General features: G+C 41.6%; 1 protein-coding gene across 2 annotated transcripts in view; it reads left to right on the top strand.

Moving 5' to 3' along the window:
* The window catches only part of USP49 (ubiquitin specific peptidase 49), a 34574-nt gene that overhangs the window by 6793 nt on the left and 11728 nt on the right, over window positions 1-16053 (top strand). For both annotated transcript variants that reach the window (XM_064471846.1, XM_064471848.1), the window contains exons 2-4: window positions 10875-11019; window positions 11950-13360; window positions 15176-15380. In XM_064471846.1, the coding sequence (XP_064327916.1) occupies window positions 11978-13360; window positions 15176-15380 (1588 nt within the window). In that variant the 5' untranslated portion in view covers window positions 10875-11019; window positions 11950-11977. The remainder of the gene's footprint in view (window positions 1-10874; window positions 11020-11949; window positions 13361-15175; window positions 15381-16053) is intronic.

Below are 16053 nucleotides of genomic sequence, written 5' to 3'. Positions count from 1 at the left end.
TGTATGTAAAAACAAGCCGCTCTTAAATGTCTGCTTGATGTTCTTAGTCGAGAGGAGTCATTAGCTGGTTGCTGTACGGGAGAGCTTCGCTGCCCGTCTCTGTAGAATTGGTCATGTCTTCTGCAGCTGGAGAAGCGTAACGGGAACAGGAGCACCACGCTGGGTACAGAGGACCAGGTTGATCTGGGTAGCTGTTTCTAAGCGGAACAAAAGGGCTTTTATGTGCTTAAAACCCACACAAACATGAAAAATGTTTTAATTTTAAGGACAAATATTCTGAACTTAGAATAGTATTAATTATTCTGAAAAAAATCAGTGTAAAAATCCGCTGTTCTTTTTTTTTTAAGTTAAATCAGCTAACTGTTTATTCACTGGAGTTGTGAGAAAGAGTCCTTAGCTTGGATTTAATGATGTTTAATCATTCTTTCAAAAATACAAAAGAGGTACTAAAAGCTGTTCAGCAAAGCTTTAAAGAACTAATAGCTATAACTCAGATTCAAAAGTGATTTAGTTCCAGAGGTAAGTCTATAATCCTACCAGTCATGAGTTAATCTGTCATCAGACTAAGACTAGAAGCAAATCTATTTAACTAAGAATAGTTAATTCACCTGAATGAGAGCAAGGATGAAGATCCTTCTCACAAGAGTTAGTTTATTTTGAGAAAATGTAATATTCATGATAAAGAGTGAAAATAGCGAGTGTTTTTCAAAGGTAGGCTGAAAAATTCTGCTTTGGAATTTGCACTGCTCTTTTTCTGAACTTTTTGGGATGGTTCAGTAGCGTGGCTGCCCGAGCTGCTGTTTTGGATGCCATGGAAATCAGTGAGTTGGTGAACAAGGAAGATAATATCAAGTTTATTACAAAATTGGAAAGGTTTAGGAACAGCTTTTGAGGCACCGGATTGTGGCAACAAAACCACATTCTCCTCTCCCTCTTTCCTTTCCTTGTCGTTATTCCATCTCAAGACAAATTGATGTGATGAACTCTAACCTCTTAGTAGGATAATTTATTAAAATAACAGATGCTACAGAATCGGGCCTCCGTTGATTTGCAATTCTTAAAGAAGATTAACAACCTGGTATTTTGCAAATCGGGTTCCCGTTTCCTACCTCGTTCTGTTACATCAGCGTGTTGTGGGGAGGACAAAGGCACTACTCAGATACTGACTGTAATTTATAGAAAAGGATTTCGGCCAGAACAGGATTCATAATATGCAAATTAGGAATAATTCCATCGGAGGGGGGGAAAGGTGCATTTGAGCAAGTGAAATTGTTCCTTGTGTACCAGAAAATAGAGGCTCAGAACCTCGTGTGTCAGCTGGTAGTCTGGATGCAGGGAAGGTTGAGACTGAAAATACGCTTAGTTTCATTAATGCCACTCTAGGTCTGCTTTTGCACACCTAGGAAGAGAAGGCTGTGCTGTACAGATATTTTTTGTCCCCATGCGCAAAACAGGCACATCACTTGAGCAGAGCAAGAGGACCTGTAATTCTCTCTAATTCTTTGTTGACAAGAAAACAGAGAAGACCTTGGTCGAGCCCAGCGGTCCAAGTGAAAGCTGGGTCAGCTGATTTGCTGCTTCTAGAGCTGAGGACGCAGCAGCGCCCTCCCGTACGGGGATGAGGGCATGCTTGTGGGTGCTGTACAGATAAACACTGTTGAGCATCTTGGGCTGCTGTCTGGCTTTTGTTGGTTAGACAAATGAAAGAATGGAGGTCCTTGCTGCATTTGGATAAATTGGTCGCTATGATTCACTCCATTTACCAGTTTTAACAGCATTTATTAAAGCCCATAGAAAATTTTCTGTGCTGTTCTGTTTTGCTCGCTTGGGGTTTTAAAAGACCTAATAGTAGTTGATTGGCAAGTGAGGGAAAAGAGAATGATGGAGAGGTATGTTAAAACCCTTCGTTATTTTCATCTTCTTGTAATCTCTGCTCCTCAAACATGTCGAAGGCACCTTTCCTTCATAAAGCACAGCAAAATGTGACTGTGGAATACTGTACTTATATTTAATACTATTTGCCTATTCATTATGGCTGTGAAGATAATAAGCCACAGCCTGCTGGGGTTGTCTTGTTCTTTATTGCTTCAGTAGATGGCACTGACATGTTCATTTGACTGATTGCTTTATGTGTTGTATCAGCTGTGATGTTGTTTTAGATTAGTTAATAGTCTGTCTAAGATTTTGCCAAGATGAATATGAATTAAAATGGGGGAGGAAGAATAGCAGAGGACTACCCATAACTTACCAAGTATTCACTCTCTGGTATAATCCGTCTTTGTGTCTATCACAAAGAGATTCTCGAAGAGGCTGTTAGTCTGCTGCTGAATACCAGGGCTGTTAAATTGATCTCTGCTGCAGCCGTCAGTTTTGTGTGCATGAGCAGCACCGAGAGGATTCTCTGATGTGCCGGAGCTAGAAAACTTCACCCCGTACCTGTGCAATGAAGGGCTTTGGTTTGTTTTATTGAAATTGCATGTCTTTTGCTACAAAAGTGATCGGTTTTTGCAAATGATGGGGGAACGGAGCAAGGTGCTATAGGTCAAAACGTAACCGGTTCTGACCTTGCTAATGAAGCTCTTTGGCAGTAGTAGAAAGTTGTCTTGAATTTTGTTGATGTTATTGTGAAGGTGGGTGGAAATTGAGTCAAATTTTCCCTATCAAACGTTGAGTGTGTGTGTTTTAATATTTTTAATATATAACATCTGAACTATTGCTGTGAACCTCAACTCTGGGTGTATTGTTTACGTGGCAATTGGTGATAAATGCGATATACACTGCATGTGCAAAGTAATGCCTAAAGAGCACGGTCCAAAGAAATAACGCTTTCTGCATTCTGAAAAATGTACCTTTTTGGCTGCGTTGTAGTAGGCCGTGATTCAAAGGAATAATAAGGCAGGGAAAGCAGGGACATAAGAGCGGCTGTTTATCTCCTCCCTTCCTGCTTTGTTAGGCCACCTTGAGACATAAGATGGTTTGTTTCGTTTAACTTGTACCTTGTTGATTATGCTTAAACTGCCTTGTTCACCTGTGCACAGGTCCTGACCCGTGAATGCGTAAGCACGTACTCTGTCCATTTGAGCAGTCTCGCTAAACTTGAATACTTGCCGCATTGGGCAGTGGTAAGTGTGAAAGGAAGCAAAAAACCCTCAGTTTTAGTATGAATCCAGACAGGTGGGGCGCAAAAAACTGAATTTCCAAATAGTGAAAATTGATGTAGCGCTCGTGACTTGGAGTTGGTGCCACTAATTTTGCACCCGTTAAAGCTCTGTTACTGTCTGCTCTGGGAGAGAGGTCTTTCAGGAGTGATGTTCTGGGGCAAACGTAGAAAACTCTAAAATGCTGTGGCGTGTCACCATCTGATGTTGTCACAATTATGGAAATAGAATTCGTTGGGAATTCATGGATTCTGTAAAGCTGGTTGCTTGACTCATAAAGTGAAATTATTACTTTTTATTGCGCAGTTAACATCTACTTTCAGGCTGTCCTAATGCAAAACATTTTTTCATGTTTGATTCTGATAAGTCAAATTGTATGTATTTGCTATAATCGCTTCGGGCTTCTACGGCTGTAAGTACCAGTGGAATTACTGCATTGACTCTCTCCCTTTTGGACTGGTTCACTAGGACTAGAGGAAATACTGTGAATTGTTTTAATGTGAAGTGAGTGCCTCTTTTATACAGCGTATCCATATCGTGTTTCCCAGCTTATTAACACTTCAAAAAGCCAAACCAAAAATAAAATCTCAGAAGCCTATGGAAAAAAAAAAAGGGGGGGGGGGGGGATTTTGTGTTGCAATAAATGGAGAAACATTAACTTTCAGAAAGCCACGAGCTAAGTAGTGTATAGCATTTTAATAACGCTTTCTAACATCCAGGATCATTTCATAGTTACTTCCCACATTTTCAGGGAACTGTAGGGCATGTATCTTTTTTTGTTGTTTGCTTTATGGTGACCTTAAAGAATAAATAGTATTGGTTGTATTACATGTTGAAAAGCTATTCTTAAAGCTAAGTTCAAAAGGTGAAAATAGAAAACACAGGTAGCTGGGAGCATTACCTGAGGTTTTAGTCACTTGTTTTCATTAATTTCTTGCCCTGCACGAGAAACAGGGTGAGTTTAGTTTAATAAAAATATTCATATTTCATCTATGAAAGAGTTGAAATTTTAAAAGCTTTCAAGTTTAAACTTGTATAGCTGGGGAATTTGAATGGCAGTGTAAATAACAGAATAGCTAGTTTCTAAGGAGGGCTGTATTAAAATACTTTGTGAACTGGAGAAATCCACCTTCTCTTTGCTTTTCCATGATTATTTTCAAACCGTAAACTGCCGGATCCGTTCCTAGTGAATGCTGCTCTGTCTCTAGTTTAAGAGGATCTTCATCGGGAAGGAATGTGGATAGAAGACACATGCACGTTTGTGACTATTTGTTGGCCTTTATAAAGTATGAATTATTGCTCTTTGAGGACACAGGCAGTGTGAAGTATTTTGGTTTAGTCATAACTTTATTGTAACCAAATAAAAGGATTTCAGTGGTTTTTCTAACTTTGATTTCTTAGAGTTTGCCAGCAGTCCTCTCTGGTAAGGAGAGCGTATGTCTGCAGAAAGGTCGTTTTGGGTAGAATAGCTAAACCAGTCCACCAAGCATGATAAGTGTAACACTAAAAAAGGCAGGATGAGTTATTTTATCTGTTCCAGGCATTGTCTAGCCTGGAATAGGGACTGGGGAACACTACTTTCTTTTAAGTCGTGATCAGTATAGACGGGATAACAGCACGTTTCAGTTTATGAGAGGACTTAGATTTAAGTATATCAGTCATATTTTAAACAGTCTCAGAGACATTGAAACTTTTTTCTAAAAGTACTCAAAATTCTAGAGTTTTAGGAAAAAGATAAGTTTATTCATCCTTGCTTCTTCCCCAGGGCTCTGTTCCCTCAGCGTTGAATTCAGCTTTAGCAGTTTGCGTGATCAAGTTGGTAGTTGGATTGTTGGCAGACAGTACCTGTAAATGGTTTTTTATATATTTATATATTTATGCTACTCATAGCTGCCTGGCAGGTTTTGTGTCTGGTGCATTGTGGTAGTGGGTTCTTAACGTCTCTGATTTGGAAAGTCTGGGACATTCAAGTCTGTCAGCTGGTGCAAAATGTGAAGCAAATGCTTATCTTCTCTCAGTTTTCCCTCAAAGTCTATATGAACTTCATAGGCAGGATGACCAGTTTTTGCAGGTGGGTTGGTGTTAGGGACAAATTGGAGCCCCCTGAAGCTTTGTTCTTGCTGTGGAGTATGAAATGTTTGAAGCTAATTGTACTCAATACGTCATCTGTGCTCCTTGTTGTACTCTGAAATCGGATACGGACCAATATCCGCCAACTTCAGCTTCCCAAGATGATTCAGAGAATTAAGTCCTGCAGAAGTTTTACTTATTCCCACCAAGAATGCCAGTGCAGGAAATAGGACTTTCTCAATCCTTATGCTTTTGAAAGCTTTGGGGTTTGGGTTTTTTCTTTTTTTGGTTTTTTTTTTTTCAATGACTGAATTTTTCTTTGAAAACTGGTTCCCGAGATTCCAGGTTTGAGCCTAGAGCAAATTTTTACAGCACAGTGTGAGCTCCCAGAAACAGTTTAACATTGACATAGTTATAATTAACTTAAAGGAGTTAATAAAACAGAACTCGCTGTGGAACTTGGCAGGAAAGTCACATTTTCGTCAAGCTCCCTTGTGATTATAGCTTCAGAGCCGAACAGCGTGGCGGGGTGTGGGGGGTCCTCCAGCGCCTCTACGACACAAACCAGCTGAAGTCCTTTGAGCTTGTCACGGCTCCTGCAGGACACCGGCCACCTCCCAGGCACGTGCAGGTGGGGTGTTTCAGAATTGGTAAGCTTTGGGTTCAGGTGGAGGATTTCTGTGTTTCAGGACTCCGGCTGGGTAAGGAGGCTGAAGTCCGAGGAGTGGGCTGGCCAGGAGGGAGGTGGGATCAGTGGCCACTTCTGCTGTCACAGCTCTTGTCTCCTGTCTATTTGTCTGTCTTTTCAATTGTGGTTTATTCATGTATCTACAGTAGCTATTTAATTCATTGCTTTGCTTGTCTTTTCGAAGAAATGCTGAGTCCTGAATCATCTGTAACTCTTCTTCATGTGTTTTCCTTTTTTTTTTCCCTTCCTTTGTCAGCTGTGTTAATTTGCCTGTAACTGACTTGATAATACGTCATTCCGGGTAGAGAGAATCCAGCAACTGTAGGATATAAAGCTCACAATTTTCAAGAAAATATGCTTTCAGAATAATTGAAAAAAATCTCTAGGGCTGTTGTTTCTCTTTGGAGATGCAATTTGAAAGTCTAAAACCAGCAGGGTTCAAACTAGAGGAGTAAAGGCAGAAACACATTCCTGCCTGGGCAATCTGATGGCTCTTTGGAGGAATAGAATCAAAAAGAGCTTCTTGCACATTTTCCTGGGTGTTTTCCTTGCTCTGGGTACTGAGTTGAGTAGTTCTGGACCGTGCAGTGACTTTGTAAGGACAGAGGATACCGGCTCAGGTGATGGGGTGGTGACATCCGTTCCTTCGTGCAGCAATTCCTTTTCTGTAATGCAATATCAATTACACGAGTTTTTCTGTTTGCAAAAGTGGTGGCTTTGAGAAGCAAATACAGGGTTTTGCTGTGAGTACGTACACGGCCAGCTCTTGCTAGCAGAGGAATATGAATGTCTTGAGCAGGAAATTTTTTTTCACCATCTTCCGCGCAGCTCAGATTACATGTTTTCATTAGACATCTGGTTGAATAATTGGTTCCTTAGAAATGGGGAGGTTAAAATAATCGGAGGAATAAAGTTTTTGAGTGGTTGTATGCAATTTTTAGATATCTATTCTCTCTGATATCTCCTTTTTGCATTTTTGAGTATTTGCAGAAATTCTGCTCTAGAGTTACCTGTAAAAAAATGGTTTATTGGGGGAGAGAGAGGATAGTGCTTGGTTTTTTGCATCCAGGATTTTTAAACCTGTTTGATCAAATGCAGTATATTTGTGGAGGATATGTAGTTTTGATGGAAACCAAGAATATCAAAGGATATTTTTTTCCTATGGTGTTCTAAAACAAAATGGAAAGGGGGGGGGAGGGAAACAAGCAAGTGTACCTTATTTGATGCGGTACCAATTGCTGATGGACTGGTGAAATGCTGCTGTGTTTCACTTTTGCCGCTCCCAGGAGAGGGATGGATGAGTGAAAGGATCGTTCAGTCTGAGCTTCCCACCTGTCCTCAAAGGTGATTTCCAGACAGCAGCTAAAGGAGTTGGTGCCAGCACTGAAGACCCTGGTTTGTTCTGGAGTCAACTCTTGGACAAATGAAAGATGCGCCTACTTTCCAAGGCTAAACATCCAGCACCTTTCCTCATCCCTAAACTTTTCGTTTTGCTTTGTGCACCTTTATTTAGAAAAAGAAAGTAGCTAGTGTCAACAGATCTGTGCAGATGTCTTTAATCAGTTTCCAAATGTGTAACAATGGTACAAAGAAACATAATAAAGTCATGTGTTTTATTTTAACACTTTTTTAGGGTCAAGAGCCAAATTGTTTCGGCTGCGTTAGGTTCTTGAAGCTGTTACAGGATCTTGCCATAACTTTTTCCAGGATTATGAGCCATGCAAGAAAAGAAAGTAGGGTTTGACCCAAGTGTTTAAATACTGTAGGTGCTTTGCAAGGTGAGAATTTTTCAAATTGTCTCTAGAACATCGCTGGTAGCCCAAGAAGAGCTGGGTAAACTACGGTCCTTCTTTTCCTTTTATTTTACTATTTTATTTCAGTTTTGACTCCTCTTTAGTTGTATTGCAGTGCAGCTCCACGCTTCTTCTGGTACCTCCTCTCCATGCAGGGTAATTAAGCTGTTCCTCCTCCCCTCTTTTCCTTTCCTCACCCCTTACCTAGAAAAGAAAAGATCTAAGTAGGTGAGAAAGGACAAGTTTATAGATATTTCTGAAAATTAATTCTACCTCGATCGGAAAAAATTTGTAAAACCAAGAAATAAACCTGATACTCTGTAATTGCAAAGAGAAGTGTTCTGTTCATTTCCAAGACCTTAAAAGGCAAAGTGTTAATTCTCCACCATTAAGCTCTCCTGTTGCTCATGGCTTCTCTTAGGCTGTCACATCCACCACATAAATTTGTATTTAGTTGTTGCAATATTTTAAATAGCTCCAGCTCTGTAATCTTTGCAAGGTTTGTTTTTCCCCTTGTGCAACTGTTTGCAAGTTCTGACTCATCTTCGAGTTTTCCTTTAATCATCGCTTTGTAATTTCTCCCGTCGGTGTGTTCTTTTTGTTCTTGCTGGTAGGCTGTGGCAAGGTATTTGTTTACCTATGTAAAAGAGAAGAACAAATTTTGTTGTTAGTCGTGTGCATGTCTTTCGATGACTTGTTCAGTAGCTGCCTGCGTGTGGGGTGGCAGGGCTGAAGCCATGGCCCCGCCAGCTGCCCGTAGTACGTGTTGCACCATGCGGGAGTGCCAGTTTTAATTCTTTTTTTTTTTTTTTTTTTTTTTATGGAAGAGATCAAAAATGTGAGTCAGTAAGAGGCATCTTTAATGTGAGGAAGAAGTCCGTAAGTGCGGTGCACGCTCCGCTCGCGCAGCAGCCAGGTGCGTGGAAAGCGAGCCTACTGCGCGCTGGCGTGAGCAATGCAGATGCTCCGGCAGCCTGCTCTGCCTTCTCAGCTTCGACATGAAAACCACACCGATGAAAATCAGGTCTTGTTTGAGGAAGTTGAAAAGAGATGCCATTTAAGTGGCTCGGGTTAAATAAACACCACTTATTTCTAACTTGCAGAGCAGCCGAACGTACGTGGTATTAGGGCTTAGATTTGCGAGGGGAGTATCCATAGATACCTAAAGAGAAACAGGTGGGGAATATCGCATGAATATCAAAGATGCTTTTGTGCTGAGAATTACTAAATTAAGGTGTAACAAAGCTGCTTTGTTAACTGACCAGTGTTGTTAAAATCGCTTTCCCTTTTCAAACAGGAAATCTTGCTGGCCCACACAGGAAAAGCAAAAGCAGTTGACAAAAGGCTTGTAATTTATATACTGACAGCCTACTTCATTGTTAAACATGATTCTTTAATGCACTGTATCTGGTGTGTGATTGATTTCCTTGTAGCCTGTTACCCAGCTGAAACAAGCAACGTATCAGCATTGTTTCTTTTTCCTTGGAAATTGAGGATAAATTCAGCGTTCTTTGAAAATATTGTGTCCTGAGACCTTGCAGAGCTGGTAAGGGACGGCGCTTGGTGGCTGTTTAATGGGTCTCTAGAAAACCATATTTATAAGGCCCGTTTTTTGTTAGACGGTACAAATCTCGGATATGCCGGTGAGACTCAAGGGTTAAATTCCCAACACTGTCGCATATGGCAGTGAGCAGAATCACAGATGTTGATGATACAACATAATTAGTATTCTTTTATGTAAATGAAGTCTGTCAATGTTACCATAGTGTCTATACTCTTTCAAGCTGGAATCTATGCCACTTGGTCTCACCAAGGCTAGACAGGATTATTCCACAATTTTCTATCAAGACCTGAGCGGAAAAATAAAGAAGAAAGGGGAGTGGGGGGGAAGGTCAGGGAGGAAAGTGGGAAGGGATGTTTCCAACTTGGAAAGATGAGACCAAATCAGTCCTTTGTTTAGGTGGGATTTCCAAAAGCATCCTTCCCAGTCCTAGGATTTATGAGTGAATGAATGCAGCCCAAAGGAGAGGTGTAGCAGATTTTTGAACTGTTCTAAATAAACAACTAAAACGGTTATTTAGACACTGCAGAATCACTCTGTGGAGATGAATTCTGAAGTGGCCACTTGTGCTTTAATCTAAAGTCAAGAAGAGTTAAAGAATAGAAGAGCTTTGATTTTTCTTTAACAGATTCCATCTTTAGCGGTGGTGTCACTGGAAAAAGATAGCAATGAAAGTAAATTTGCCTCATTTGGGGACCACTAAAAATACGTTTTCTTAGCCTGGTCAGATAAGTTTTCTGCATACCAACCAAGGCAACTGTTCGACACCTATCGGAAGGCTTTGGGGAAGCATGCCGTGGCCTTCGTTATGTTAAACTTTGTCCCTCGTAAAATGATTTTTTTAACTGAATATTCTGTATGCCAGACCTGATACTTTCTGTGGCATCTGTAACTACTTTGTGCATATTATTGCTGTCCCTCCTATCACTGCTTTGCATCGTATTGAAGTGCTGTAGTCGTAGATGTGTGAGTTAATTTAGTCTTTCTTGGATTATTACAATAAATACGTGTTTACAGACTTTTCTGCCTTTGGCAAAATTCAGGTTTTTCCTACTTTTCTTTCCTCTGTAGTTCTTATTTTCTTGCCTTTTGCACTTGACAACTATTCATTACTTTGTTTTTATTTGAAAAATCACCTAGAAAGAAATTTAAATCAGGATAGGTTTGGTTTTTTTCTTTTTCCCCATCTCCTCTTCCCTTCTTTCACCAAGTTATCGAAGAAGCCAAAACTGAAGTGATCACAGGAGGTGCGTGTTTTCGCTCAGGTTTTTTTGCTCACATTTTTTCTCTGCCATATGTTGGGTCATCCACTACAAAAGACTTAGGATGAAGAGGCTACATGTGATCAGCAGATTTGTAGATTATCAGAAAATGAAAGCAGAAAAATGGAATTCCAGAGTGCCTCTTCCGTGTGACGTTTCTTAACATCTAAGTATTCAGGTTCCTAGGTGTGTTCATGCTTTGACTTCCAGATAATTCTGTTCTCTGTAATAAATGTGTTCTCTGCAGTAGCTCTTGCACTGAGGGGATTAATCGTGTTCAGAAGCAACCCTGCCAGCGTTCTTAGTTTGTTTATGTGCATCACAAGAATATTCTCTCTCTAGGGCTTTGAAGCTGTGCTGCCTCACAATGAAGACTTAAGCAGTAATTAAATTCTCGAAGAACCGCCAAGACTCCTTCGGCTGAAATGGGGATGTTCCGGGCCCTGGTTGCTGCGTCGCGGAGGAAAGGATATTTAAACATGACTCCGTGAGTAGGGCGTGCGAGTGGGTCTGGGCGCTGTTTCTATGCCCCCATCTCCTTCCGTTGGATCAGAGCGTTGGAGGGACTGTACAAAAGAAACCACAGCACTGGCACGCGGTGTTTTAGTTGTGCTTTTTGTATGGCTGAGTTTCTTTTGTAAAACATATGGGCTTGGGACATGGAGTGAAAGCTTTTCGTGCCTTCTAGTATCCCTGCTTTGATTTCTCTTCAGTTAAATATAGTAATTTAGTAAATCAGTTGCTTTTTCTGTTTATGTATGCTCATGCAAACATATACACATGCAGATGTTCCTTTAGGTTTACTATAACATGATGTTACACATGTCATTTTTTTCCCCTGCTGATTTTTTTTTTAAAACATTAATATGTTTGGGAGCCTGTGGGAAATCAGAGGATTCAAGGGTAGAATGTAAAGCCTGCGGACTTGCAAATGCTCTGGTTATGACAATTACCTGATATTTTTGTGGCTTCTGCGAGAAGTTGGTAACCTCAGTCTAGTTCCTGATGACATGCATTCCAATTCCAAATTCATTTTGTATGTATCAATTTCAAGAGGGCAGCTAAAGATCAAATGTGTGTGTGGACTGAATTAATCTTTTTCTCCTTGGAAGCGAGCCATTCAGGTTGGGTAAGGCATGCTGGCAGCTGTCTGGGCCATCCTTAGTAGACAGACAGTTTTATTCTGTAGACCTTGTCAATCCAATATCTTTCACTAGTACTAAAAACTGCTTTTAAAAGAACTGTGCGCAGAAATAATGTAGTCGGTTGAGGGGAGGCTGTAGCTGGGATTGACAAGACGCGACATCTGTATTTTTATGGGTCTTTACAGCTGCTACGAAAGAGATCATTTTAAATATGTATAGTGGCTCTAAGATCCTTTTTCTTTCTGTGTTTTTTTTTTTTTTTGCCTTCCAAGGTCAAAGCAGCGAAGACTTCTGTAAGACATGGATAGATGCAAACATGTTGGGCGGCTACGACTCGCCCAGGACCACTCTATCCTGAACCCCCAGAAGTGGCACTGCGTGGACTGCCAGACAACTGAATCTATCTGGGCTTGTCTGAAGTGCTCCCACGTAGCCTGTGGGAGGTACATCGAGGAGCATGCACTTAAACACTTTGAAGAAACCAGGCATCCATTGGCAATGGAAGTTAATGATCTGTATGTCTTTTGTTACCTTTGTGAAGATTATGTCTTGAATGATAACCCGGAGGGTGATTTGAAATTGCTGAGAAGTTCTCTGTCAGCAATTAAAAGTCAAAAACATGATCCGTCAACGAGAAGTGGCAGGACATTGCGATCAATGGCTTTGGGAGAGGACATGTGCAGTCATCAAAGGAGCCCTCAGGGACAATCTCAGATGCTTACAGCTCTCTGGCACAGGCGTCAGTCCTTGCTTGCAAAGGCGTTGCGGACCTGGTTTGAAAAGAGCTCTAGAGGCCAGCTAAAATTAAAAGAAAAGAAAGAACTGGAGGAGTTGGAGAAAAAGAAGGAGGCAGCTAGGCAGCGGCGGCAGGAGGTGAAGAGACAACTCCTGGAGGAGCTGGCAAACACTCCTCCGAGGAAGAGTGCAAGGCTGTTGTCTCACGTGCACAGAGAGAACTTGATTCCAAGGAAATTCAGGGAGGTGGCGACCGCTTCCCCTACCTCAAGGCAGATGCAGAGCAGCAGATTCAAACAGTTTTATTCCATCCGGCGTAAGCCTCTGATGACTCCCGGGGTAACGGGTCTAAGGAACCTGGGAAACACATGTTACATGAATTCTATTCTGCAAGTGCTAAGTCACCTCCAGAAATTTAGAGAATGTTTTTTGACACTTGATCTCTGTGAAACAGAAGAACTCTTAGCTAAAACTGTGAATGGGAAGTCTAGGATGCCTGGCAAATTGGCAAATGGGTCTGCTGCTAATGAGTCAGGGAAGACTGACAAAGTGGGATCATACGGCACACAGAGCTTGCCAGCTGGCTTAAATGGTGGCTCCTCAATAAGCAGGAGTTTAGAACTAATACAACCCAAGGAACCAAGTTCAAAGCACATCTCCCTCTGTCACGAATTGCACACCCTCTTCAGAGTGATGTGGTCTGGCAAGTGGGCGCTCGTGTCGCCCTTTGCCATGCTGCACTCTGTGTGGAGTCTGATCCCGGCATTTCGAGGTTATGATCAGCAGGACGCTCAGGAATTTCTCTGCGAGTTGCTGGATAAAGTACAGCAGGAGTTGGAGTCGGAAGGAACGAAGCGCAGGATCCTTATTCCTTTCTCACAGAGGAAGCTCACCAAGCAGGTCCTGAAGGTGGTGAACACCATTTTTCATGGGCAGTTGCTTAGTCAGGTATGCACCTACTTTTGCACAGAAATCAAGTGGAGCCATTCACACCAAGGAGCAAAGGCTCTGTTTCTTGAGGAACCACCGGCTAAGTACGAGGAATTGGTTAGGAGTGCCTCCCGAGAGAGAAATCTGCTGGGTTGCTGTGCAGGTTGTCAGGCATTTTTGATGCTTGTCACATGTATTGTAAGTTCCATTGACTTTTGCCGCTTCAGAATAAAATCTGTACAAGTACAGAAGTTCTGAGCCCTTAGTTTTAAGTTTTTACCGTGTTTTTAAAGTGTTGTTGTAATTTGTTTTGTCCCTTCCTGGTTTTCTTTCTGTGGCTAGAAAGAAGATGATGAAGGACAGAGAGGACAGTCATCGTGTGCTATAAAGAATAAGCTCTCTGTGACAATTTTTTTTTTTTGCAGGCATATGAAAGTCATCTTGAGATACTGAGCACGTTTAACACACGTTTCTGTAGGAGCTGAAAGTGCCTGTCATCATTCTCAGTCTCTTATTCCTGTGCCATTCCCTTGTCTGAAACATATTATTCCCCACAAGGCAGACCCTGAGAGCCCAGTGCTTTTTTAATGTCCTCAACTACCTTTGCTTTCCAGGAGAATTGAAACGTGTGCATAACTTGACACTGAAGGGTTTGCAAGATCAGACCATGAAGCGTATTATATGAGTGCGTTCTCATAACTATTTATATCGTCCTTCTCAGTGCCAGTCTTACTAAGCTTACCACTTGTAAGAACTTAGGTGCCGTTAAAGATTCAAAGGTGTATTTTTCAAGTTAAAGCTTTCAGTTTTTCAGGGAAAGGATGCTTGAAGTCATGGTTCATTTGAGTCAGCTCTGCAGTGCATGAACTTCTTGTGGACTTAACTAAAAGCTCTTTGTTCAGTTGCCTCTTGACTCTGGAAGATGGTGCGTGCTCTAGATTCAGTGGCAGGTCTCTGTTAGCAGCGTGAAGATGCTCACAGATCAGTGTAATTTATCTGCTACTATGATACACTATAAACACCTTGCTGAGCTATTTATTCTACGTATGTAACGCTTGTGTACCTGTGCTGTATTTCATTTCAAACCCCTCTACGCACAGAAGACTCCCTTCCCTATCTGCTAGCTACGAATCCATCTCTTGAAGTTACTGGTGCCTCCAGTGCATGAAGCTGCAAGGTTGGAAGTCGGTTTCTGGTGGATGGTTCTCACAAGAATGCACAGCCTGAGCAGACCTGCATCCGTTACCAGACCTGGTTTTGTTACTTCCTCATGTTCTCACTTGCAGCCTCTGAGTTTTAATTGAAAACTTTGCTGCTGTTCTTATTTATAATACTCTGGGATGACATAAGGAAACAAGTGCATCTGAAATTTGTCCTTTCCTGAATAATTTTTGTTTAGTTAGCAGGTGAAACGTTAACGGAATTATACACTTTGAAATACGCAAGGCAAGTAGAGAAAATATGGAAGGAAGACTGCATGATAAATGCTAACGTGTACTTTTTGTAGTAGAAAGCAGATCCAAGGTGCTTGTTACCCAGCTGTGAATTGGTGTTATACCTGTAATGGTGTTTATCTGAGGAAGGGAACCCCATGAAGGTGAACATTGTCTCAATTTTTTTGAGAATTGAGAAAGTATTTTAAATTATCCGCTCAAGAGTGACAGGCTTCAGACTGGAAATGAATAGTGTTCCTGTTGACTCACAGATCGTCTTTATGTCCATGAAACTGCCCAGCCTTTTGGGCATAAACTTGCTTTTTAGATGTGAATGTAAATGCCAGTCCGCGGGTGTACACGTACGTAACTTTTTTGTGTATACACATTTCATTCCCAGGTCACCTGCATAACATGCAACTACAAATCCAACACCGTTGAGCCCTTTTGGGATCTTTCCCTGGAATTCCCCGAGCGCTATCACTCTATCGAGAAAGGGATCATCCCTGTTAATCAGACAGAGTGCATGCTGACAGAAATGTTGGCCAAGTTCACCGAGACCGAAGCTCTGGAAGGGAGGATATATGCGTGCGACCAGTGCAACAGTAAGTTGGATCCTGCTGATGTTTTTGCCATTAGAAGCTCCATCCGTTTTCCGAGTGTAGTCTTTCTGATGTGTGCTCTGTCTGAAAAGCTGTATCGTGGCCTCTATGTTTATAAAAACTGTGTTCTTCCTCGCTGCTTGTGCTGTTCTATTTCCCCCTGTTGATAACTTCTGCTCCTTTGGGCACCACTTTGGAACCAACATGTCGTTCTTCTCTCCTCTCTGCCACTCAGCAGCACAATTTACTAAGGGCTTAACACGACCCTGTTCAGAACTGCTCTTGCTGCTTGTGTTGGAGGGGAAGGGGAAGTCAACTTCAATAATTTTTTGGGGGGAAGGGGGTTGGATTTAGAGACAAAAAAAGGAACCTTATCCCCTCCCCATGGTTTTCTCATCTCTGCCTGGCAGGGAAGCTTTTGTAACAAGTCATCTATATGCTGCTTGTTCTTGACTGAATCCTTTAACCAGAAATCACAAATGCAGAGTTCTCAAGGTCTGCCGCCAGGTTAGAGTTTCCATCTCTCCATAGGCATTTTGTCAAGAGGCAATGAACTGACATTATTCTGGGAGTCTCAGGTTAATGTATTACCTGTTATATGAATGCATGTGTTTTGCTGTGCTCAGCAAGAAGATGACTTCTGCTTCCCTGTAGTAGTTCTGAGTGTAAGGTCATT

This window comes from Phalacrocorax carbo, chromosome 23 (genome assembly GCF_963921805.1).
Source record: "Phalacrocorax carbo chromosome 23, bPhaCar2.1, whole genome shotgun sequence".
Taxonomy (NCBI): domain Eukaryota; kingdom Metazoa; phylum Chordata; class Aves; order Suliformes; family Phalacrocoracidae; genus Phalacrocorax; species Phalacrocorax carbo.
The sequence above is the reverse complement of the archived record's forward strand: the minus strand, read 5'-3'. Positions and strand labels throughout refer to the sequence as shown.